General features: G+C 36.3%; 1 protein-coding gene across 7 annotated transcripts in view; it reads right to left on the bottom strand.

The window, feature by feature from the left end:
- The window catches only part of sipa1l3 (signal-induced proliferation-associated 1 like 3), a 189,158-nt gene that overhangs the window by 2,750 nt on the left and 160,590 nt on the right, over positions 1-25,818 (bottom strand). For 4 of the 7 annotated variants that reach the window (XR_012394069.1, XR_012394070.1, XM_005173672.6 and 1 more), the window contains 11 exons: positions 22,700-22,936; positions 22,411-22,584; positions 14,204-14,325; positions 10,150-10,262; positions 9,626-10,071; positions 6,250-6,471; positions 4,562-4,724; positions 3,843-4,035; positions 3,616-3,765; positions 1,024-1,150; positions 658-739 (listed from right to left, as the gene is read on the bottom strand). Coding sequence is in view for 4 of the 7 variants with exons in the window: in XM_005173672.6 (XP_005173729.1) it covers positions 658-739; positions 1,024-1,150; positions 3,616-3,765; positions 3,843-4,035; positions 4,562-4,724; positions 6,250-6,471; positions 9,626-10,071; positions 10,150-10,262; positions 14,204-14,325; positions 22,411-22,584; positions 22,700-22,936 (2,029 nt within the window). In the remaining 3 variants the exon portion in view is untranslated. The remainder of the gene's footprint in view (positions 1-657; positions 740-1,023; positions 1,151-3,615; positions 3,766-3,842; positions 4,036-4,561; positions 4,725-6,249; positions 6,472-9,625; positions 10,072-10,149; positions 10,263-14,203; positions 14,326-22,410; positions 22,585-22,699; positions 22,937-25,818) is intronic. The other 3 variants (XR_012394071.1, XM_005173673.6, XM_073930013.1) reach the window with 1 other exon arrangement.

Genomic DNA, 25,818 nt, shown 5'->3' with positions numbered 1-25,818 from the left:
ATATATTGCCATGTACGAAGCAGTGGCGCAGTAGGTAGTGCTGTCGCCTCACAGCAAGAAGGTCGCTGGTTCGAACCTCGGCTCAGTTGGCGTTTCTGTGTGGAGTTTGCATGTTCTCCCTGCTTTCGCGTGGGTTTCCTCTGGGTGCTCCGGTTTCCCCCACAGCCCAAAGACATGCGGTACAGGTGAATTGGGTAGGCTAAATTGTCCGTAGTGTATGAGTGTGTGTGTGAATGTGTGTGTGGATGTTTCCCAGAGATGGGTTGCGGCTGGAAGGGCATCCGCTGCGTAAAAACTTGCTGGATAAGTAGGCGGTTCATTCCGCTGTGGCGACCCCGGATTAATAAAAGGACTAAGCCAATAAGAAAATGAATGAATGTATTGCCATGTGCACAGTGTGATGCTAACTCCTAGACTGGCCAACAACAATAAAATGAAAATCAACATTCACAGACCCCAATAGATAAGGATCTGCTGTAACAACGGAAAGAAACTTCTAAGTTATAAGAGAACTTTGCACACGTATCAGGTTTGTAAAAATAATATAAAACTTAAATTTCCATTTTAGTAATCAACAAGTGCTAAAATGTTTGACAATTCAATTACAAAACACTCAAAATTGTCCAGCGCTGGTCAGATTCCTCTAGAGTAACTCACTTTTTCCAGATCATTGTTCAGCTGTTTCAGCATGAACTCCAGATGATACAGACGGCCAGACAGATCGTTGGGAACCTCTTCACTGCAACACACAAATCAAAGACTCTTCTTCTCAACCTTTGAACACTTAATTCATGATCAGAGGAATTCATTCGTCAATATGAAGAAAAACTTGCAGGATTGCAAAATACATTGCTTATGCTAATACGATTTCATTATTTAAATCTTATACACCATATATATATCCATACTGAAAATGATATATATCATCATCAGGATATGATAAGAATTTAATCTTGATATAACAACGGTATATCATCATATGACATTTATTTATTTGAGTGTGTGTGTGTGTGTGTGTGTTACCTGCTGAAAGTAGGAGTTGTGCGAGGCGTCTGTGGCGTGTGGAAGTGCACTGGACTGATTGCTGGTCTCAACTCATTGCTGCCCGCATTCGATTCAGACAATGAGAATAAAGAAACAGCTCTCTGCACTATAAAAACAAAACAAAAAAACAAATCTAACACAGTTCATCGCTACGATTATCAGTATAAGCAATGGCTCTTTATTACCTTTCAGACTACATAGGACTGTTGTAAAAACATGTTGAGAAGCCATTTGCAAAATAAGTGTGGATTAAAGACACATGCAAACAAACTCAACAATGGCCTGTGGTAGTGTTGTTAGTAATTTCTTTGCTAATGTTTCCTCAGAAAATTGTGGATTTACTTCGCATTACAAGATGACAGTGGCAAATGCTGACCTGGTATAGAAAATACAGCATTTTTGGCCGTTTTACAGATATGTGCAAATGAGGATTATTTAAAAAAAACTTGGTCCAACTTTATTTTGGTGGTCGTTTGTTGAATTTAAGTTACATTGCATCTGCCTGCCAACTAATTCTCATCAGATTATAAGTAGACTGTTAGGTTAGGGTTAGTAATTTGACATGCACTTGCAAAGTTTCTTATAGTCAGTTAAATGTCTGTTTAGCAGCAGTATCAACAGATAATAAGCAGACTGTCTACTAATTCTCAAGTGGACCATTAAAATAAAGTGTTCCCAACCAGAGAATCCGGAGAAAACCCAGGCGAACACTGAAAGAACATGTAAACTCTGCACAGAAAGTGCCGACTGGCTAAGCTGGGACTTGAACCAGCGACCGTCTTGTTGTGAGGCAGCAGTTCTAGCCACTGAGCCACCATGTCGCCTGACTTTAGAATTGAGGAGGAGAGATAAGGGATGGATGGGGGAAGGTCTTCCAAAACTAAGTTAGGGAATAAAGTTAGGCTGGATATCTATGTTAAGTCTAGAATAATCCGATTGGCTAGCTAATGATTAGCGATAGGGACCAGCTGCGGTCAATCATATCACGTGTTCCTTTCGAAATTACTTTGTGAAACTTTACTTAACTGATTTGATCTCATGATTTGAACTTGTCTTGTAACTATGATTAACCATAGCACCTATTAACTGTAGCTTTTTCAGAATGAATCATTCCTACATCCTATTTTTTTACTTTTATCTCATAACTTCAATTTATTAATCTCATAATTGTACCATATTAATCTCTTATTAATCACTGACCAAAACATTCTTGAAAATTCATTATATTTCTGTCTGAAAATGGTCTTCCATACTACTCATACCTCATTTAGACTTAATTTCATAATCGTAACCCCGTCATTCATAATTCTGTTCATATTTGGAAACAGTTAAAGACTCATTTCAAATTCACCCAAATGTCATTTTTGCTCTCCATCTCAGCTAACCCCGCTTTTCGCCCTTCGTTGTTAGATAATGCATTTGAGTTTTGGAGAAGTGTAGGATTACGAAAAGTAGGGGAATTATATGTAGACGGAAAATTTGCTTCATTTCATCTGCTGTGTGAGAAATACAGTATTCCTTCTAATCACTTCTTTAGATACCTTCAAATAAGAGATTTTGTAAAGTCTAACATTTCTAATTATGCCACAGCGTCACTTATGTATTTATGTATGGACACATTTCTGGAAAATGTCTAAGAGATGGTGGTACCATTTCCTTCCTTTACAAGGGTTTAGAACAGATGAAAAGTCCATCTATGGAGAACATTAAATCTGCTTGGAAAGAAGAACTTGGAGTAGAAATTTCAAGTGAAATTTGGGAACAAAGTCTTGAACTGGTTCATAGATGTTCCATTAATGCAAGACATTGTCACGTTCAGTTTAAAGTGCTTCCTATGCTTCATTATTCAAAGTGTAAAATGAATAAAATATTTCCACAAGTGTCCCCAGTGTGTGTCAGTTTTTAGATTCCAACCTGTCTCATTCCTATGTTGTGTCCCATTTTACAGTTTCTGAAACAAAATATTTCAAGTTTTCTCAGTTACATTACACATTCCAATTGAACCAGATCCTATATTAATTATATTTGGAATCTTAGAAGAATTTTTGAGACTTACACGGGTACAACAACAGTTTGTTTGATATGGGTTGATCTCTGCCAAAAAACTCATCCTTTTGTTTTGGAAGAAAAAAGAAGTTCCAACTCTTAAATTACGGCTGACAGAGTTAACCTGTACATTACATCTGGAAAAAATCAGATATACCCTAATAGACAAAGTTTTGTTATTTGAAAAAAATTTTGGTCCCCTTTTAATTCCTTTTTACATACTTGTGATTAATATGTTTGCCATGCCTTTAGTACCTACGTTTATTGTTTGATAGCACTGGTGGGTGGTAGGTTGGGGGAATGCACATTTATTTTTCTGTTTAATTATTATTTTTATGACTGTTTTCTTATTATTATTATAATTTTTTTTTCAAATGTCTCATTGTTTGAATGCAAGTTTTATGTTTATGTTTAAAAAAAAGTGTATTTTCAAGTAAATGTCTGCAAAAATTTCTAATAATAAAATATTGAAACTAATTTAGACTTAAAACAGTGGCTTAGAATTATCCAAACACTCACTCGTACCTTCATAAGCTTTGGCTGCATTGACGAGGCTGGACCACTCGAGACCACAGGCAGTGTCAGGAAGAGGCATGAGTCCAGGATCCAGCCTTCTTAGAGGGGGAACTTTATCCCTCACCTCAGTCAAAGATAACTCTGATGCAGATAATGGCACTGGAGCAATGAGAAATGCACCCTTTATTCAAACACACATCACAAAACACAGCAATGACCAATAAAACCCCACCAACCTTTCTTACTGGGCATAAGCGCCCCGTGGTTGGTGTTGTGCCCATGGCGTCGGGTAGGCAGTGTGCATGTGAAGAGAAGGTCACAGGGTGGCACTTGTCCTTCAAACAGAGCTGTGCTTGCATAACTGGAGTCTCTGCGGCCACTGCACAGACTCTCATCTGAGAAAGTGCGCTGCAGTGTCCGATGAGGAGACTGGAGACAAGCACACACACACACAACAACAACAAATCAGTACGATAGCAGAATCTGAATGAGCTTTAATGGCCAAAGTGTATGCAAACACATCTGTTCATCCATAAAAGAATTAGTTTACCTAAAAATTTTAATTAAATTGATTATAAATGAAATATTTATTCTCCCAAAAGTGGTTACAAACCATGAAAACAAAAGAAGATGTTTTAAAGCTGAAAACCTGTAACTATTGACTTCCATAGCAGCAAAAACAAATGCAAGGGGATAATAGCTAAAGCTCTCAAACATTCTTCAAAATATCTTCTTTTGCTTTTAACAGAACTCAAACATGTTTGGAACAGGGGAGAGTGAACGATGACTGAATTTTCAGTTTTTTAGATAGCTATCCCTTTAAACCTGCGTCTGTCTACAACATGCTACATTTTAATCGAGCAAATAATGAATGGCTTGTATGTTACTTCAATACATTTCCAAAGCTTGTACATTTATACACGCAGAGTATTTTTAGCATAGAGCGAGTGCTCACCGCATCCCGTGACGGACTCTCAGTGGGGTTGTCCATGATGATGAGCTTCTTCAGATCGTCCTCAATGGTGCTCTTGTGAGATCTGCGGGGCGAGCGCAGGTCCCTCAGAGAGGCTCGTAACCGAGGCTGTCCAAACACATTCTTACTATTCAAGTCCACCTGCCTGAAAGCACAATAATCAGGACCCTCAGTTATCCAAACAGCTTTCCGGAAAATCCATAAAAATTCATTGTCTAAACTAATGCTGCTTTTGTCAACAAAATTATGACTAAATATCTTCGTCAACAAACCTTTATCACTAACTAAAACGCTGGTCATGTGACAATAACTATAGCTAAATTCATAATGCAATATTGTTGAAGAATAAAACCGAGACTTAATGTGGTTTACAGAAAAAAACTACTAAAATGTCGACGTCACTGTTGCTTTCGTCAACGAAAACTATCACTAAATATCTTCGTCAACGAATCTTTATCACATGACGGTAAACGAGACAAGATACGAAGAAAATGCTGGTCATTGGACAATGACTATAACTAAATTTAAAATGCAATATTGTTGACGGATACAACAGAGTAAATGGGGTTTACAGATCAAAAACTGCTAAAATGTCGACGTGACTGTTGCTTTCGTCAACGAAAACTATCACTAAATATCTTCGTCAACGAATCTTTATCACATAACGGTAAACGAGACAAGATACGAAGAAAACGCTGGTCATGTGATGATGACTATACCTAAATTTATAATGCAATATTGTTGTGTATAAACTGTGGTTTACAGAATAAAAACTGCTAAAATGGGCTGCACGGTGGCGCAATGGGTAGCACGTTCGCCTCACAGCAAGAAGGTTGCTGGTTCGATCCTCGGCTGGGTCAGCAGGTGTTTCTGTGTTTGTTTCTTTTTGTTAAAATTGATTGGATTAATTTTTTATGGCAATGTTAAGTGATGCTATTTCATTGTTTATTTTTTAAATTATTTGTATTTATTTTATTCACTTATGTGTGTGTGTTCTTATATCATGTTCGGTCGGTCGAACTTAAATACTTTAAGCTCAAATTAGAGTGTCATCAGCCATGTCTGGAATCTCTGTGGTATTGAGTCAATAAGGTAGCAATAATATAATACAGGGTGATGCAAAAAGAACACCACAACTTTCAGGTTGATGTCACTCGAGTGTCTGGAGGGGGTCATATTGGACATCTATGAAGTTGTTTTCTACTGAAAAAAAACATTAAGTACTCTTCACATTGATTAATTACCCAAGTTCCATCATGTTTCTGTAATTAAATACAAAATTTCAAAGTTGTGATATTCTTTTGGAATCACCCTGTGATATAACCGTGTTTGAAATGGGTTTGTCTAAAAGATTTTGGTTTTGTCTTTACTACTAGATATTATATTGACTAGGTTAAACAGAATTTCATTACTTAAAGAGACTAAAATGCTATTTTTATTGACTAAAACTAAACATCATCAGTTTTCGTCAACTAAAACTAGACACAAATAGTCATGAATGATTCTGATTAAATAAAAAGCATATGCTCAGACCTTTATTCGACTAAAACCTGACTAGACTAAAAGGAGTTTGAATGTGACTAAAACTAAAATGTCAGCTTCATACAAAGATTAGACTAAAACTCAAATGAAAACCATTCACCAAAAACGACACTAGTACAAACACATACTTGCTGTTGTTGCCATCAGTAGTGCTGCAGCTTGCTGTGCTGTTCTCCTCCTGTTGCCAGGCATTCTTGCTTTTACTGTATGACTTGGGGGCAGAGCTTGAGAGCTGTGTTGCGCTTGACAGCTGGGCGGAGCCTGATGTAGGCGTGACCGTCGATGATCTGAAAGGCCGAGGTTTATCGACCACAGCAGGGGTCTTATATCCTTGAGGAGTATAGCAGGCCCTAAATCCAAACACAGATACACACAATTCAGATGCCAGCTGGCCGGGATTACGCAGAATTACTAACAGTGAAAAATAAGCTTTATAAAACACTATAGCTGTGGTTTTAATCTGTTATCGCCAGACATTGTAACACTTTCCGTAAAGCCTATTTGTATAATGTGTTATACAGGTATTTTTAATGTTAAATAAAAACACTGCATTATAAGTTGAAAAATGATAACAGTTCAACAAGGTTTCTTATTACATTTTTAATTCACAAGAAAACCAACTAAAATAAGCAACCCTTGTTAATTTAATCAATCTTAAGTACTGAAAATACAGTAAGATATCAAGATACGAAACCAGAATACAAGATACTAGCCTAATATATAACACACTAAAACTTATATCAGTGTAATTACTAATATTTAGGAATGCACTGATGTGGAATTCTTTTTACTAAAACTGATTATATAACTGGTTAAGCCGATATATTAGTCGTTAAATATAAATGTTTATCCTTTTTCTGCATGATTACAAAACAAAAGCCAAACACAAAGTGAACATCTGTTATTAAGGTAACACTTTACAATAAGGTTCATTAGTCAATGCATTTACTAAAATGAACTAATCATGAACAACACATGTACAGCATTTATTAATCATAATTGAACATTTACTAATGCATTATTAACATTAGTTAATGCACCATGAGTTAACATGACTTACAATGAACAGTTGTATTTTCATTAACTAACATTTACTCATAGATATATACACTAGATATCGCATAGGGACCCTGAGCATGCGTCTATAGCGCCACCACATTGGTACAGTGCTCCCAGGACAAGTGTCATTCAACCGCACTAGACAAGACAGTGTTATTACGTGAAGATGTGGGACTGTATCACTGTCTATGAGTGTAGTAACATGCAAACAAAGAAAACAAAGCACAAAGGCAGAACATTTCATAGGTAAGTAAGTTTTTTACGTTTTTGTATGTTCTGAAATTTGTGCCAAACAGGTAGCGTTATTGATGATAATACAGTCACACTGCATTCACCAAAAGTAGCTTCAACTCGCACTAAATACTCAGCTTATGCTAGTTTTGTTGAATAAAATCAGCAAACAATGCAAAAGAATTATGACAACGAGATGCTGCGGTGCCAGAAACTTGTATTACTGTCGGCTAGTGAACGAGTCGTTCATAACGGAGATTCATTCACAAACGAATCACTCTCTCCGTCAGTGTGAGAAGTGAAAGCAGGAGAGGAGGTGTGTTTCAGGACACGGATTAGATCAAATTTAACAGGGAGGGTGAATAGTACATTTCCATACACAAACACAAGCTTTTTGTCAGGAATGCCCGTGCGGTCACTGATCCATCAATGTAGAAATTATGATGTAAAATTATAATTTTCATAATTAAAAAAAAAATATTGCATACTAACATCCAGGAAAACTCCCGATCATATATACGTGTATATCTCTGGCTTTGGATGGCCACAGTCCTCCACTGCAGCTTGGTCCCGCATTCATTTCAAAGGAGCGCTACCCTGTTCCAAAATGGTGGCTCTTTTGACGCATTCCTTCCAATAGACAACAACAGGGTAGGCGACATCTAATGTATATATCTATGACATTTACTAACATGAATAAATACTGTAGTAAATGTATTGTTCATTGTTTGTTCATGTTAGTAAATGCATTAATTAACATTAACTAATGAACCTTATTGTAAAGTGTGATCGTTATTATTTTAAGCTTAACTTCATAAAAGTTTAAACTGATTTCTGAACTGTATTTATCAAATGACTCTTTGCTAAAGCTAATATATTTAGGCAAGGCACGTTTATTTATATAGCACATTTCATACACAATCTTTGACTGAACTCTTGGAATTTCTAGTTTATTTGATCCTAAAGATCTGAGTGATCTAATAGATTTGTATTCAGTGAGCACATCTGTAATGTATTGAGGTCCTAGGCCATTTAGTGATTTATAGACAAGTACTAATACTTTAAAATCTATTCTGAATGTAACTGGGAGCCAATGTAAAGACCTTAAGGGTTATTTTATATACAGTTGAAGTCAGAACCATTAGCCCCCTTCGAATATTTCTTTTCTTCTTTTTAAAATATTTTCCAATTGATGTTTAACAGAGCAAGGAAATTTTCACAGTATGTCTGATGATAGCACATGACAGCACATCTGCGGCGCCATCACCAAGCAATATCACTGTCTGATAGCAGAGAAGGTAATAATGTTCTCCAAAAAAAACAACAATCCCTTGCTGAATTCTTCCAGCAAACATACTAATAACAAAGGCAGTGGGGGTGTTCATTGCTAAAGATTTTCAGCCGTTTTAGTGAATGGAGATGCAGACTTTGGTCATCTTATAAAAGCACTCAATCTGCGTTAACTTACAGACTACCGTCTCGCACTTTTTTTTCAGCACCGAGATAATTAGTTGGTTTATTTATGTTTACTGAAGTACAAATATGTTTATTTGAAATAGTCAATTTATGTTAAATAACTTCACATGTTTACTTTCAAAATGTAGGAATGTATGTGTTCCCCAGTTTGTACATGCTGGCTACCAGCAGCTGTGAGATTTCAGTGTTTTTTTATACAACAGGAACTAGTGTACTTCTCATGGCTTTAACGTAAAATAAAGGAGTATTGCAATAAACCGTTTTTATTTTTTTTTATCCTATTGCCTAAACATAGAATAACAAAAGAAAAACACATGTGTCAAGCCATCAGAACCGAACCGAACCGACTGTATTGTTTTCATCCCTAATATATGGTATATTATTAATATATGGTATGAAATATGCTGTTATTACTTCGAAATTTTATGCATATAATGTTTCACTTTTTTTTTAGTAAAAGCTAAAATTAAAACAATTAAAATTTGCCTATGTTTGAGTTTAATTAGTCTATTCTTTGAGATTTATAGTAATTTTAAGCAGTATTAATTGATTGACTTAACTTATCCGACAAGGTCTTTTTAAACACATTTTAATGCTTTAATTAGCAATTAATAACTTTTTGAAGTGACTTACTCAACTTTTACTCAACAAAATTATGAATACAGCCTTTATAGTAAGTTTTACCTGTTATAGATGTTTTATTACTATGTACATTTATTAAATAAATAAATACAATACCTGGGTTTAAAGTTATCAGCACTGGCTGATCCGGGAGGGGGGAATGTACGCGTTCTGTAATTCTTGCTTTGATTTGCTGATGCGGCAATGATGGGTGATGATTCTCTTCGTCGACCCTCTCCGACCGTCCACGCTCCGGCTCCTGCCAGCTCCTGCAGGCCGCTGTATGTAGCAGAGCCGTGCAAGGGTTTGTGGGGTGTTCCTGCAAGACTGCGGCTGGGTTTGGCTCCTTTAGTGTTGGGACTCGGCGTGTAGAGGGAAGCATCGATTCCACTGTCACTGGATCCTCCTTTACCCATGGGGTCAGGATCTGGGTCTGAAGGGTCACTGAGGGCCCCAGAAACCCCACCTCCGACCCCGTCAAACCAGCGCTCGTCACTGTGACTGCTGGAAGCGTTGCTGGAGAGTGTGTTACTGCTGGAGTGACTGGAGTAGTGTGTTTCACCCTGAGATAAAGAGAAGGATTTATTAATCAAACATCAGTTTAATTAAGGGTTAATATAATGATGAGGGGGGCTTTTTACCTTTGAGTGTCGGTTGGGAGAGTCCTTCCCTGCGCCGTCCTGTCGGGTCTGTCTTCTCTGAGCTGAGTTCGCAGATACACCCCTCGAGGATGCAGGTACATGCCACATGGGCTCTGTCCAACACACACAAACACTTATTTACATGCGCTTTACAATTCATCTTTTTAAAATATCACATAAATACCGTATAAACGTCTTTATTTGGTCAGAAATCAGGGTGTAAAAGCGGTCACTGGTAGAGCTGTGCCGAAAAACCTTTTGCAGAATTTTTCAAAACGCATCGCTATTTTACTTCAATTGATTCTGAGCTCAGTTTTTACCAGGGTAATATTAGACTGATGCATTGTGAATCGAAAAATGATTCTGCATCGATTCTGAAATTTTCGCAATGCATTTCGATTCTCTCTTCAATCAATTCACGATTCAATTTGACAATGAAAATAACGCTGAATATTTTTTATCTGCTATCTTTTTAAGACTAAGATGTGACGAGGACAGTGATGTGAATTAGTGATGTGATTTCTTGCCCCTCTTATACAGAAAAGTGAGACATCAAAATTGATCAACATTGAAGAAGACTAGACTAATGCAGATAAAAACAAAAGATTATTGTTCTGTTTTTTGTTTTTATTTATTATTATTTTGTATTTTTAAATATTTATTTTTTTATATAATAATTTTTTTAGGGGTTTTTCACCTTTATTTTGATAGGACAGTAGAGAATTCAGACAGGAAAGCATTGGGAGCAGAGAGAGGGAAGGGATCGGCAAAGGACCCGAGACGGGAATCGAACTCGGGTCGCCACGAGCACACTGGTGCTATTTGTCAGCGCACAGTACCACTAGGCTACCGGTGCTGACATTAAATGTTTTTATTTTATAAATAAATTGTTTGTATGTTGCATGTTTTATTGTCGATTGTTTCGTGAATGTTTGTTGGACCACATTTGTAAGTTATTGTGTTTGAATGTCTAAAAAATAATAAAGAAAGTCATGAAACAGTCCCCCGCAACACATATACTGAGGGCTTTTCGCGAGAAGGAACTGAATTTAATCATTGAAGAAAATATTGGGATCTTATTCCTGCAAGAATACACTCATCATCAATAAACGCTAGGCATACTCTCATTCAATTTAAGGTCATTTACAGAATACACGGATCTAGAACTAAACTAAATAAAATTTCTCTGATCTTGACCAACTTGTCTTCACTGTACAACCGAACCAGCCACACTGTTACAAACTTTGTGGTCATGTTTGAAATTGTCTGATTTTTGGGGGAAAGTCTTCGGGTGTTTTTCTGTGTTTTTTTCATTGTCAATAGACCCAAACTAGGGATGCAACGATAAACCGGTTAGACTATTAACTGCGCTTTAGTTTGTCACGGTTAATTAATTGTGAAGGCTTAAAAGTTTGAGAGGGTGCTCGCTGCAGAGCCATTTGAGGAGAGCTGAGCTCCAGCGAGGGGGAGCATGAGCTGTCGCTCCTCCTCCTGTAAGCTGTTTTAATGCGTACACCAACCCCACCCCTAACCCTACCCCCAGTGACATCACTCGTAGAAGAAGTGCAAAAAAGGTGGAGCTCAAGCTTAAGCTCCCCCTCTCTGGAGCTCAGCTCTCCTCAAATGGCTCTGCAGCGAGCACCACTTGAAAAGTTTTGCCAACTGAGTGCTAGTTTGAAGTTCTGAGCTTGTACACTATGCACACTGGATTAACTATGGCTGAGGCTATTAACTAAAGGCCAGTCACATATCACATCTTTTGCGCGCGCAAAAAGTTCGTTATTTCCAATAGAGGCGCGTGGCTTGCATATATGGAGCGACATACTTGTACTTTCTAGCAAACCAACTGGTTGGCGAGCACCATACACGGAGTAAAAAAATACAAAATGAAAAATAAAACACAATTTTATAATATAGTTGATCAAAAGGTTCAGCAGCCTTTGAGTATATTTCTTCACTGTAAAAGGGAAATACGTAGCTATTATGTAACTTAGATTTACATTAGATAAATACTACTTATTGATTTATTCATTTATTTATAAATGTTACATTTTATTTATTTATTTTAATTTCATTTATTTATTACTTTAATTTATTAAAATAATATTTTTACATTTATTTATACATTTATTTTAAATTCATTTATTTAAAAATGTATTTATTAATTTATTTTTATTTTTAGTTTATTTTATTTTAATTTCATTTATTTATTTTCATTTATTTTTAATTTATTTACATTTAATTATTTATTAAAAATTGTATTAATTTATTTTAATTGTAACTTATTCATTTAAGTTAATAAATTTTTGTTTATTTAAAATTTATTTATTTCAATTTTATTTATTAATTTAAAAGTTTTTTTTTATTTATTGACACTTATTTTTAGTGTAAAATTCTTACTTATGTTTAAATGCCAAAACTTTTTTTCGGTTATTTTTAAGTCCAAAGAGAATTGGACTATTGTTTGTTTTTTTATTATTGTTTTGTGTCGTATTATTTAGGTTACTGAGCAGCAATAAACAACACTTTAAAATATAAGGAGTTTTCATGTGATTTTCTAAACTAGCTGTGTTTTGAAATTAACGAATGCATAATAATCGTGATAACAGTGATTATTCCTCAGACTTTAATCGCACAACCAAAATCTATAATCGTTGCATCCCTAACCCAAACCCCTTGACAGCACAGTTTGGAATCCTGTCAGAATATATTAAAATTAAATTAATTACAGGCCGATAGTGTAGCCTTTGCAACCTTATGAATTGGAAGTCCGCAGCTCCCCCTTCTTTTCGGCAATGCGTTTCTGATTTCCTACATCCTCTTCAAATGGAAAAGATTCGGTTTGCAATAAAACAAAAGCCAGAACAGTTCCAGAAAGTCTGGAGCCCTTTTCTCATTTTTTTAAGGAGACAGTTGTATCTTAATTGACATTTTTTCTTTCTTTTATTTGTATTATATATTTATTTATTTATTCAATAAAAATTTTTATTTGATTATTTTATTTTTGTTATCTTATGTTTGTATATCTTTGTGTATAAATGTTGTATTTTACCTTTTATTTATACTGTATACTTATTTAGTGTATAATTATGTTTTCCTGATCATTTCTTGTTTGGTAAATTGTAGCAGTGCATATTTCTATATGTATCAATATTATCTACATTTTAATGTCTGACCTAAGCTGAACCGGAAAAAAAAAATGATAAAGAAAGTAAAAATAGAAGTAAAAAGAAAAGTGAGACATCACTGAATTGAAATGTTATTACATAATTAAAAACTGTTCAGATTGGTTTTGTTCACCAGAATTAATCACTAAAAGCTGATCTGACAACTGAAGTCAGCAGTTAGCTAAAGAGATTGCCTCTCTTCTTTGTTTTTAATAATAAGATTGTTGTTGAGTCAGTCATTTTGTTAGTGTCATTTTAGTATTATTTTATGGGTCACACTTTACAATAAGGTTCATTAGTTAATGTTAATTAATGCATTTACTAACATGAACAAACAATGAAAAATACATTTACTACTGTATTTGTTCATGTTAGTTAACATTAGTTAATGAAAATACAGTAGTTCATTGTTAGTTTGTCAACTCATGGTGCATTAACTAATGTTAACAAGCATGGACTTGGATGTTAATAATGCATTAGTAAATGTTCAATTATGATTAATAAATGCTGTACATGCGTTGTTCATGATTAGTTCATGTTCGTAAATGCATTAACTAATGAACCTTATTGTAAAGTGTTACCGCTTTATACTATTATTGTTTCTTCCCCCTTGTTTTCTGTATTGGCTTACATTTTTAGTTTAATATTCTTTTTTTTTTTTTCTATAAAACTATTAAGTTTTAGTTTTCTATAATTTAAAATCAGAAATCAACTTAAAGAAAGGTTTTTAATTTCTCAGTTGTTCCATCTAAAGGCATATTTTCCGAGTTCACCCAGCAGAGGGCAGAGTTCACAAAGTGATAGTGCCATATACAAAAAACAAACCAAACAGTTTTAAAGACTCCATGCCTTTGTAGTTTTGCAGTGTCTTTCTTTTTTTTTTTTACCTGACTTGTTGCGCTCCATTGTGCTTTCTTGACTAGTGAAACCAGAAGATGATTCTCCGCTTGAGACATCAACAGTAATATGTGGGTCAAACGGCTGGAGAGGCCGCTGTACAGACCCAAACCTACACACACACAACAAACACAAACAAGTTAACATTGAATATATTCTGGCTTCCTAAAATCATCTAGCTAAACTTATAAGATATTATATACAGTAGTTAATTAACATCTTTCAAGCTAAATTTTGCAAAAGCAAAATGCCAACAGTAAAACAAACCCATTCCAGCACATTCTGTAGATTAAAAAACCCATCAGGAGCCAGTTTTGAAACAGTGTGACTAGGTTTGCATCATACACACTCCATAATGAGTACTGAGTCTGTTAGAGCCTGAGTGTTCTGTCACTCGTCACCCTGTGTGTCTGAGTGATGTTCAGCTGAATCTGACAGGACTATTAATAGCACTCATTAGCACATCCCGCTGAATCACCACCAGAAAAAGCCCGTGTCAAATACTGACGGACCAACAGTACCCTAACATCTCTCCACAACACTCCAATGCATTTGAAACTGCTTACAAGTCAGGGAAAGTAAAAAAAAACATTAAAATAACGATGAAATATATTTATCAACTACCTTTTTGCTAAAACTAAGAAACACAAGAAAATTAACAAATATTGTTGACAACTAAATGACTAAAATGTACGAAAAAATGGCTCTTTATTCTTGTCAACACAGATTTAGTTATGATTCATTAGATGAGCAGATGAGCACAGCAGCTGTCAACTTTTGGTTGTTTCAAGCCATAGGGCTATTCAATTTATTCAACCTGGGCTCTGAGGCACTTAGTTCTGGTTTTTAAGTAGCCCAATGTGAAAAGATATCACTGGAAAGAATTTAATCAAGTCAGACAATGAGCAGTACAGTTAAGAAGTAATGCGAGTCTGCCAGCCTCTCCTGAAAGACATGAACATAAATTATGAGAAGGTGAATCTAAGTAAAAACAATCTAATTATGAATTAACTGTAAGGTAAATCAATAATGATCCTATTGGTATCAAGGTTTTAATCTAGACTAGACAAAATCCAGACTAAAACACCTAGATGTTTAATTTGAAACTAGACAAAGACTAAAATTAGACTAAAACACATACCTCCGGTTTCACAGACAAGGATTAAGCCTAGTCCTAGACTAAAATGTAAAGTGATTTTTAAATATATCAGTGCCTTTGTTTTGTCCCAAGATACACGCCAGTAATGATTTTTTTTCTAAGCATGTTTATAAAATTACTTGAATGTTCTAATTGAACTTTGGCCTAATCCTGGCTAGTGTAAGCCCTGTCTGTGAAACCGGGCCATAGTTTACTTTGACTAAAATTAGAGCGACTGAAACTAGACCAAGACTAGATTAAACTTGACTAAAATACTTGGTTTACTTTGACTTAAACTAGACTAAGACTTAAACTAGGCTAAATACTTGGTTTACTTTGGTTTAAACTAGACTAAGACCTTAACTAGGCTAAAATACTTGAGGTTTACTTTGACTAAGACTAGACTTAAATGCAGAGACCTTTAGTTGCCCAAGATGTAATCTAGATTAAAATACTTGAGGTTTACTCTGACTAAAACTAGACTAAAATGCAGACTTTTAGTAGCTGAACACTGTAGTTTTAAGTCAAAGTAAACCAAGTATTTTAGTCCAGTTTTAGTCTTAGTCTAATTTTAGTCAAATTAAAAACTAGACTAAGACTAAAACTAGACTAAAATTCTTGAGGTTTACTTTGACTAAGACTAGACTAAAATGCAGAGACCTTTAGGTGCCCAAGACTAAAACTAGACTAAAATACTTGTAGTTTACTTTGACTAAAACCAGACTAAAATGCAGACTTTTGGTTGCTGAACATTCTAGTTTTAAGTCAAAGTTAACCAAGTATTTAGTCTAGTTTTAGTTTTAGTCTAATTTTTTTATAAACATTTTGTTAAATTAAAAACTAGATTAAGACTAAAACTAGACTAATATTTGTTTTACTTTGACTAAAACTAGACTAGACTTGTGGTTTACTTTGACTAACACTACAGTGTTCAGCCGTTAAAGAAATAAAGTTGACCAAATATGATAAAAACTAACAAGGACATTTACACAAACACAAGACTAAAGCCTATTTCACACCACAAGCGTGAGCAGAGCATGAGCAGCGAGTGTTTTTTTGCCATCCATGTTAACAGATTTGAGCTATCAGACCGCACGCAGAAGCAGTGCGTCAGCGTGAGGCGTGATCGTCGCTGATGCAGCAGTGCCGCGATAGTTTCAGCGCTGGGTCTATTTTTGCCACGCTGCTTACACTTAGAAGTGACAGTGCTCACAATTAAAGTGACAGTGTATTGATAAGGACCAAAAACACATTGAATGACAGTAAAAAGTAGCAATTTTACCCAATACATGCATCGATTACACCCACTGATTTTTATATAGTCAATCAAATGAACATAAACGATTAAAAACGGCAACAAGCTCAGCAGCTAGCTCTCTGCAACTCTCACATGGTCACCCACTGAAGCTAAGCAGGGCAGCCCCCGGTCAGTATCTGGATGGGAGACTACATGGGAAAGCTAGGTTGCCGGCTGCCGGAAGTGGTGTTAGTGAGGCCAGCAGGGGGCGCCCAACCTGCGGTCTGTGTGGGTCCTAATGCCCCAATATAATGACGTGGACTCTATACTGCTCAGTGAGCGCCATCTTTCAGATAAGACATTTAACCAAGGTCCTGACTCTCTGTGGTCGTTAAAAATCCCAGTCGTTTGGCATCCTGGCCAAATTTGCCCATTGGCCTGTCCATCATGGCCTCCTAACCCTCCCCATATCATAACTGGCTTCATCACTCTGTCTCCTCTCCACCAATCAGTTGGTGTGTGGTGTGCGGTCGCGTCGTCTAGGTGGATTCTGCACACTGGTGGTGGATGAGGAGATTCCCCCTATGTGTAAAGCGCTTTGAGTGCCCAGAAAAGTGCTATATAAATGTAACAAATTATTATTATTATTAATAAATATTTAGTTGGGCAAAGCAAAGTTAGTAAAGCAAATTTAAAACAATTTTAGTACTAGTTCTGCTACTAGTTGCACACTAGTTTGATCATGTATAAATATCATTATAACTATATTATATAAATAATATTATAACTATATTGTTTTATAACTATAGGCATCCTGACAATCAAAAACAAAATGACATGACATCACAGGCGATTGTCTTCTGACCGAGAGCACCTGAACAGATACAGTCGGTGTGAAGAGCAAATGCCTGCACGCTGCTTTTGCTCTCCATACACACTGCGCACACGCTGCTTACGCTTTGTTTGCGGTGTGAAACATGCGTAAGAGGCAAATAAAAAATAAGTAACAAAATTAACAGTACTTTAAAGTCTGCTTAAAGTTGGAATTAACTACCTGAATGTAACATATATATATATATATATATAGGCATCATGAACATCAAGAAATCACCAGAAACCTTTAAATTTTAAATCAAATATTATGACAGCACACATCCATGCCCTTATTTTCACCTGGTATTAAAAGGTTCACCGAAAAATGAGCATTCGGTCATAATTTACTTTCCCTTGACTAGTTCCAAACTCATTTTGAACAAAAAATGAAGGGGAATTGAGGAAAATGGGGGGTCAGCTGGGGTCATAATTGGTCTGCTGAAGAGAACTGTGTATAGTGAATAGTGTTGAATGAATGCACCCATGTTACGCCATAGATGGCGACTACAGTTTCATTTGTAATCTGTGTACTGAGATGCATTGTTCTTATGCTATTGCTCACAACATGCCCCATAAATACCACATTGCGTCAGCTGATGGAGAGTAAGTGGTCTTTAGTAAATGTTTGGATACATTTGACCACAAAAGTGTTTCCACTTCAAAAGCAATCATATCAAATGTGTTTTCAACTACCACTGGAAAAGGACAAAAGTGGACAAGGTCAAAACATTTCAGACCTCTTTTACAAAAATATTTAGTGTTGTCCACTTGTGACGAAAATGTATTTTAATAGCAGGTGTAAACGTGGCCAAAAACACAATAAGCTGAATTAGTCTTCCTTCAAATCTCTTTGCGAGCTCTCTAAATATGGAAGGTGTTTGTCATGGGGCTGGTGTTTGAAGAGGACAAGCCTTAATTAGATGCAGAACAACCACAATATGCTAATCAGTGACCCACTTTTTATAACTGCATTAAATATGAATGCATGCGACTTGAATAGGGGACTCAAGAAGGGAAAATAACAGATTTTTTTTGTTCCTGGTCTTATAGTGACCAATTCAGGGATTCAACATTGGGGGAAAAACATTCACAACAAGTTCTTCTGGTTAAACAGGGTGGCACACAACAGTGCACTATGAGTGCCTGTACATGCCATGACCTCTGCATTATATACATATACAATACACACACACAATAGGCCTGTGAATCAGCAGTGGAGGTCTAGCTGAAACATGCCTGAACTGCAGCCTCTTTTACCATCAGTCACACCCACTGAAGATGTTAAACACTGCCTGAAGATGTTCATTTCCACCCTGACATTTACAACTTCTGTTATATTAGTTTTCAATGGAAAAACAAGCTGAAGAATTGGGAAGTGTGATTTATTAAGCCACATGAGTTCTTCTGAATTTCCCATTGTAATGCCAATACCATATGGGAATTTTTGAAAGCTTTGAATTCCTCTGCACTGCACTTTTCAATTGTATTTCTAAACAAATATGCTAAATGGATGGATTTGACCATTGTGCTTGCATTTTCTGTGGTCTTGCAGATGACATGATGTTGTGTACAAATGTAGTTTGTTTAATGTATTAGGATACATGAACATTGTAAAAAAAAAAAAAAGACAAAAAAATAAGTTTGTATTTTTGTATTGTAAACATCTGCAAAAATACATAATAAATAAAAATAAAAATATATTTGAACACTATTTACTGTATATATAATATGACAACATATATAATATGTATTGTACAGGGTTCTTGCACCTTTTACAACTTCAAATTCCAGCACTAATCAAGCACTTTCAAGGTGCATTTTTATGCTTTTCCAGCACCTAACAACCACAGTAAATTACATTTATATATAATGTATGAACGTATTCACATTTAAATCTATTGTGCTATTTTAATCAACACAATGTTACATTTTAACTTAAATTGTTGAAAACTTTGGAGCATGGATTTATTGGGATAGTTCGCCCAAAAATGGTAAAAAAAACTAAAATAAATAAAGTTTAGTTATTTAAAGTATATTTGAAGTTTTGGTCTCTTTCCTACAGTCAGATTTTGTTTGGGTGTAGTACCAAACTTTTATGACCAGTCGTTCATGATATTTCATGTGCATTGTTATTCAAAATTCATGTAACAAATTAAATCCTTATGGGTCCGAGCCGTTCACTGTAAAGCCTGAGGGATGGAGTTTGCAGGTATCAGCGTTTGCCACACATTTTCATCGTGAGACGTTCTATTTAAACGTCACAATGTTGTCATTCGTGCAACTGCAGCGCGTTCACCCTCACAAAAGGGCTTGCATCCACTAAGATTAAACTGACATTGCATCTCATGAAAAGACCGTTACTGCTATAAAGATTACATACACAAATGAGTTATATGTCAACTGGCTTAAACTATTTCTAAGCACTGCGTTTGGCATTTTTATGTCTTCTAAATACGCAAAAACCTAATTTCTCCTAAATACCCACATGCGGTGAACATTTTGCAATGAAAACTGGTCGCATGGCAACAACTTTTTGCACACGCACAAATGCTCCCTAATATATTTTGAGCTTGCATAGATAAGATTTTGGGCGCATATGCAACTAAAACACTTTCAAGCCCTGCAATTTCAAATTCAAGCAGGTTCAAGCACTTTGTCCAAAATCGAAGCACTTTTCTAACCTTGAAAATATTATATTAAAAATCAAGCATTTTCCAGGATACAAACCCTCATGCAAACCCTGTTGATAATAAACACTTTGTTTTGCATTGCAGGTCAGTAGTTGGCGATATCATTTTGTAAAGGAATGTGCCTGCTCATATTTGCTTCATTAGTACAGCTTAGGTTGTCAACTTGAACGTCATGCATCTTCAGGCCTCAAACTGAGGTTGTTGTGTAAAGGAAGAGCCAAAATGTATATTGTTTTGGTTGAAAACTGTCATGTAAACATCTCCTAAATTGAATGACCATTTGTGGTCTTTTATTTCACTCATTAATGAATTTCAGTTCAAATTAAATGAACATTTTTCTATTCATATTACACTGTCCATCAGTATATATGTAAAAAAAAAAAAAAAAAAAAAAAAAAAAAAAAAAAAAAAAAGAATGATCACCTGTTTAATGGTCATGAGGCAGAGGGTATAATGTGTGTGTGTGTGTATGTGTGTGTGTGTGTGATCCTGAAGTGTCAAAATGCCATCCAATAAGTAAGTTTCCAATAACTGGATCAGTTAATCATTTTAGCGACAGGAACTGTCATAGAGACAGAGTTTATTTAAGCCATGCCCACCCCAGAGGCAAAAACAATCCAACCCTCTCCATTAACTTTCTATTGTGGGAGACTGCCTCCTTGTCATTTCTGATTAACAACATAAAAACAGAACGATGCCTGAAAGCTGTTGTTCGACATGGTGTACAGTAAACAAGCTAAAAAAACACACACAACTATGTTTTTATCATCTATTGAGCCATGAAAGCCAGTCTATAAGAATACAAAAGTGGATACACGCAATAACATTCGGCATGGGCAAAAAAAAAAAAGAGTAAACTTTGGGATCCGGACACCCAGTATCCCTATGTGTACACTTAGTCACTGAGTAAGTCTAATATAGAAATGTCAGTTTTTTATAAATAATTTTTCCTTAAGCTAAAATGTAGCATTTTGACAGTATGCAATTTCTTAGGGTGTACTCATACTAGGCTATCAAAACCATGCCCAGATGCGTTTAGCCTGGTTTATACTTCTGTGTTAAATGATCGGCATCACCCACAATGTAAGCCTTGCGCATTGCCGTGCATGTATACTTCTGCGAGCTGTTTGTGTTGCTCTGCAATAACTCTTCTGAAACACTAGTTGGCAGTGAGGTGTTTATATGCCTTTGTGTCGAGTTTCTTCATTGGAGTTATGTTTTTTCTAAACGCTACCTAAATGTACAAGTAGCTCAAACTCGCTCATTTTGAGGTGGGAACCGGTGGATGAGTAACAACTTTAATCATGAAGTGGCCACAGCCATATCACCCTGCAGCCCAAGACCAGTTACTCACTGAAGCTAAGCAGGGCTGAGCCTGGTTAGTACCTGGATGGGAGACCACTAGGGAACACTAGGTTGCTGTTGGAAGTGGTGTTAGTGAGGCCAGCAGGGGGCGCTCAACCTGAGGTCTATGTGAGTCCTTATGCCCCAGTAAAAGTGAAGGGGACACTACACTGTCAGTGGGCGCCGTCTTTCAGATGAGACGTTAAACCGAGGTCCTGACTCTCTGTGGTTATTAAAAATCCCATGGCACTTCTCGTGAAAGAGCAGGGGTCTAACCCCGGTGCCCTGGCCAAAGTCCCTCTATCGGCCCTTGCGATCATGGCCTCCCAATCATCCCCTTCCACCGAATTGGCTCTATCACTGTCCTCCACTCCACCAATAGCTGGTGTGTGGTGAGCGCACTGGCGCCGTTGTCCTGTGGCAGCCGTCGCATCATCCAAGTGGATGCTGCACACTGGTGGTGGTGTGGAGAGACCCACTCTCATGATTGTGAAGCGCTTTGAGTGTATGGCCATACACAATAAATGCGCTATATAAATACACATTACATTACATTACATGAAGTAAACACAAAACAACAGCTCCTTTACGGGACTCGACAATTGTAAATACTCGCTCCAATGGTGTAGCTCATGCGACTCTCGGTCTCGCCTACAATTGCGCAAGCTCTGCGATTGGTCGCTTGGTAGCGCTGACGAGTGTGGGCGAGACAGAGAGCCGCACAAACCTGTTGGAGTGAGTGCTTACAAGTGTCGAGTCCTGTGAAGGAGCTTCAGATGGAAACTTTTGTTTAGTGTTTACCTTGTGTCTACCACTGGGCCACCGTGCCAGTCGAGTTGCTCTATTTCTATTCTAAGATACCAACAGACAATATTTTCCCCAAGTCTATCTTAACAACAATGAATTAGAACAGACCCGTCTCGAGAGGGTTTATAGCGGACGAAGGGTCCACTGAGTCCTGGCACCACCAACGCAGTGGAGCTGAAGCCAGAGCCTGAACTGGAGAAACTAGCCGAAGGGTTTCTGTACGGCCCTCTGTCCCCAGCAAGAGGAGACACGCTGTAATGGTTTTCTGGATAACTGACAGGCCTGTGGGAGGAGACAGAAATAGCTAGTGAGAAGAAAAACAAATCCCAAAAACTAAGAGTGGCAAATAGCTGATTTTTTAATTTTTTTATTTCGAGCATATGCTGAAATGTGTCACCGTTTAGCAGAGATGTGTTGCGGCTCTCTGTATGGAACGGGAACCAGAGCTTTGTGTGTGCGGCTGGGGACTGGTGGGGGTCCGCTGGGGGTCCAGCGCTGGGCAGAGCTGTGAGTAGCAGGAGGACTGTCCCAGCGCCATACTGGGGTTCGCTGCCCTGCTCGATAGCCTGCGGCCACTGGCTCCGCTTCTCCCTTCTGCTCCATCATCTTCATCTCGTACTCCTCCGTACAGCCCCTGCAACAAACAATCATCACAAACTATTCAGATTTGCAGATGTAAACACCCTTGATGCTCTAAACCAGGGGTGCCCAAACTCTTTCATGTGAAGGGCCACAAACCAAATATCATTAAGTGCCGTAGGCCAAAGATAAACATACCAAACTATTTAACATTAAAGTTGCCATGAGTCATTTGATAATTTATTTAATAATATTTCAAAATAAATAGAAAACATCACTTTGAATCTTATTGCAATAAAAACAATCACATTTATAAGACACTGGAGTTCAATGCTGAATACACTAGTCAAGCAGAATCTGCCTTGATTTGCTCACCAAAGTGTCTGCATTGTCCTCTATTCGTTGGGTGAAAGTATGTACAATTTAAACTAAACTACAGCTTTTAAACTGAAACATTAACATATCATTTCAGTTAGCTTTTTTGTAGCTTTACAATAAAACAAACAAATATATATTTGAAATGGCAATCTCTATCAATCCCCCTTCTCTTTTTAGATGGGACGGCCAAATCAAAGCCTACCATGGGCCAACTTTGGCCTGCGGGCCCTAGTTTGGGCATCTCTACTCTAAACTGTTGTCAGTTCATGACATTTCATGACCACCTGAATATTCTTAGATGTACTGGATTTACTAGGTAATGTACGTGTTTGAGATAAAATATGAACATTTTACAGTTAAAAACACTTATTCCAAATTTTAAAAGTCTTATTTTTTTTTCAGAAAACGACAAAAAAATTTCAAAATATCAAATTATATCATTTGCTGTGATTGAAAATCACAGGGTTCTTCCACAAAATATTGATTTATTAACTCCTAAAAGGTCAAATGTATGGTATTCAGTCTAAAAATTAATATATTATATTGGGAAACATGACACCGTTTATTATTTTGATCAAATGTCATTTTATGCTTTAAGTGACAACATTTGTATTTTAAATTGAGAAGCACTGCCATTAGTAGTCTGCAGAACAAAACACCAAACTAAAAATTGCAAATTTCTAAATGATTTTTTATCCATTTCTATTTTTTTCTATAATTAATATTATGGCTGCACAATATATCGTTTCAGCATCGATATCGCAATGTGATCATTCACAATAGACACATCGCAGGATACGCAATGCTGAGTTTGTATTATAATTAATTTTTTACATGTGTTTTTGAGGCCTTTAATTGTATAATGATTTTAAAAGCATTCAGATATAAGAAATGTACTATCTGTAACATTAATAATGAGTCATTTTATTGAATCGTTTATTTAATCGTACCCGAATATTATTAGACTTTGGAAAATTATAAAACTGTGTATTTAAATTGCATCTTCTTCTTTATTGTATTTATAAATTGCTTATTAGATTTAATGGAGATGCAGTTCCACAGCAGAATCATCCTAATCAATCTAACATTATATATTCTTTCCAGATAGAGATATAAGTTCATCTGGTGAAATTGTATTCATATCGGAATACATATTGCAGAATAAAAATATATGGCAATGTTAAAATGTTCTAATATCGTGCAGCTCTATTTAAAATGATTATCGCTTAAACATTTTTATGAAGCATAATTGCTTTTCCAGTATTTTTGAGAATAAAAAAAAAAATAATTGCATTTATTTGCAATCGAAAATCTTGACTTAAATTCAACTGTAGTGGATAGAAATATATTATAGCTGATATATTCAATCACTACACCACTTTAAAGTCATAAATTCACAATCACTGAGCCAGATGTACCATCACTTTGAATATTTTCATGGTGGTCAACAATGTTAGAATCCTGTCTAAAAAAGGTTCTTAGCCAGAATAAACTAAAATGAGCACAAGACATGTTGTTGCGGGTCAAAAGTCAGGTAATGCGAGACTAGGGCGATCATGACCATCTGAAAGCCCACGCTCCAGACGAAACCTCTTCATCCCATGTTAACGGTTTGAGATTTTGGGGAATGATTTGAGTAAACAGTTGTGCAGTAATCTGAGCGCGTACTTGAGCAGAGCGAGTCTGGTTCACTGGCAGATTAGTCCCAAATCCCTGTTGACCAGTACACTAACCCCAACCAAATGCCAAACAGCATGAGGACGAAACGCCCTGATCAGCGCCATAGTCCCATGGGTTTCTCTGCTTTCTGATGATGATGAGAAACCCAAAGCCGCTCTGTATCGGACGCCCCCCTTCGCTGTCAGCACTTTCACACAAAGACTCAAGTGAAGGTAACTGTCCTTTGATTCGGGTTTCTCCTAGACAACAGTTTCTTCAAGCCTTATTTAGTTTGTCAGCAGTCATTCATTATCATTCCAGACAAGATCGTTATAAACACAGTAATGTAGTGATAGGGGTGGGAATCTTTAAAGACTTCTGGGTCATAATTCGAGTCCAAAACGGTTTTAGACATTTGTTTCCTATTGCATCGGCTGAGCAAATACTTCTTTTCAACTTTACGTTTTAACCAGAATTGGAGTTTGGTGTTTGATTATAACTGGAATCTATAAATGACAGTGCTGCAAACTTCAAAATTATTATTTCATTAACCAGTTAAACTCTGCTGTTATTTTGGGATTTCCACCTGGATTTTGCCTAACCAAATTTAAAAGCTTCCCAAATCCACATCCAGAGGTGTAAATGCAAAAAATTTATGTCATTTAAAAAGAAACCCCCTTAGAATTTTCATAAAACACTACTGAAAGGGTTTAAAATATCAATATATGTTGTCTGTGTTATAATAAACACCAAAAAAAAGAGGTGCTTTTTGTATATATATATTTTTTTATAAAGGCAAGGCAAGTTTATTTATATAGCACATTTCATACACAGTGGCAATTCAAAGTGCTTTACATAAACAAGAATAAAAGAGACAAGTATAAGAAAATGAAAACAAAT

This window comes from Danio rerio, chromosome 18, assembly GCF_049306965.1.
Source record: "Danio rerio strain Tuebingen ecotype United States chromosome 18, GRCz12tu, whole genome shotgun sequence".
NCBI classification, from domain to species: Eukaryota; Metazoa; Chordata; class Actinopteri; order Cypriniformes; family Danionidae; genus Danio; species Danio rerio.
The sequence above is the reverse complement of the archived record's forward strand: the minus strand, read 5'-3'. Positions and strand labels throughout refer to the sequence as shown.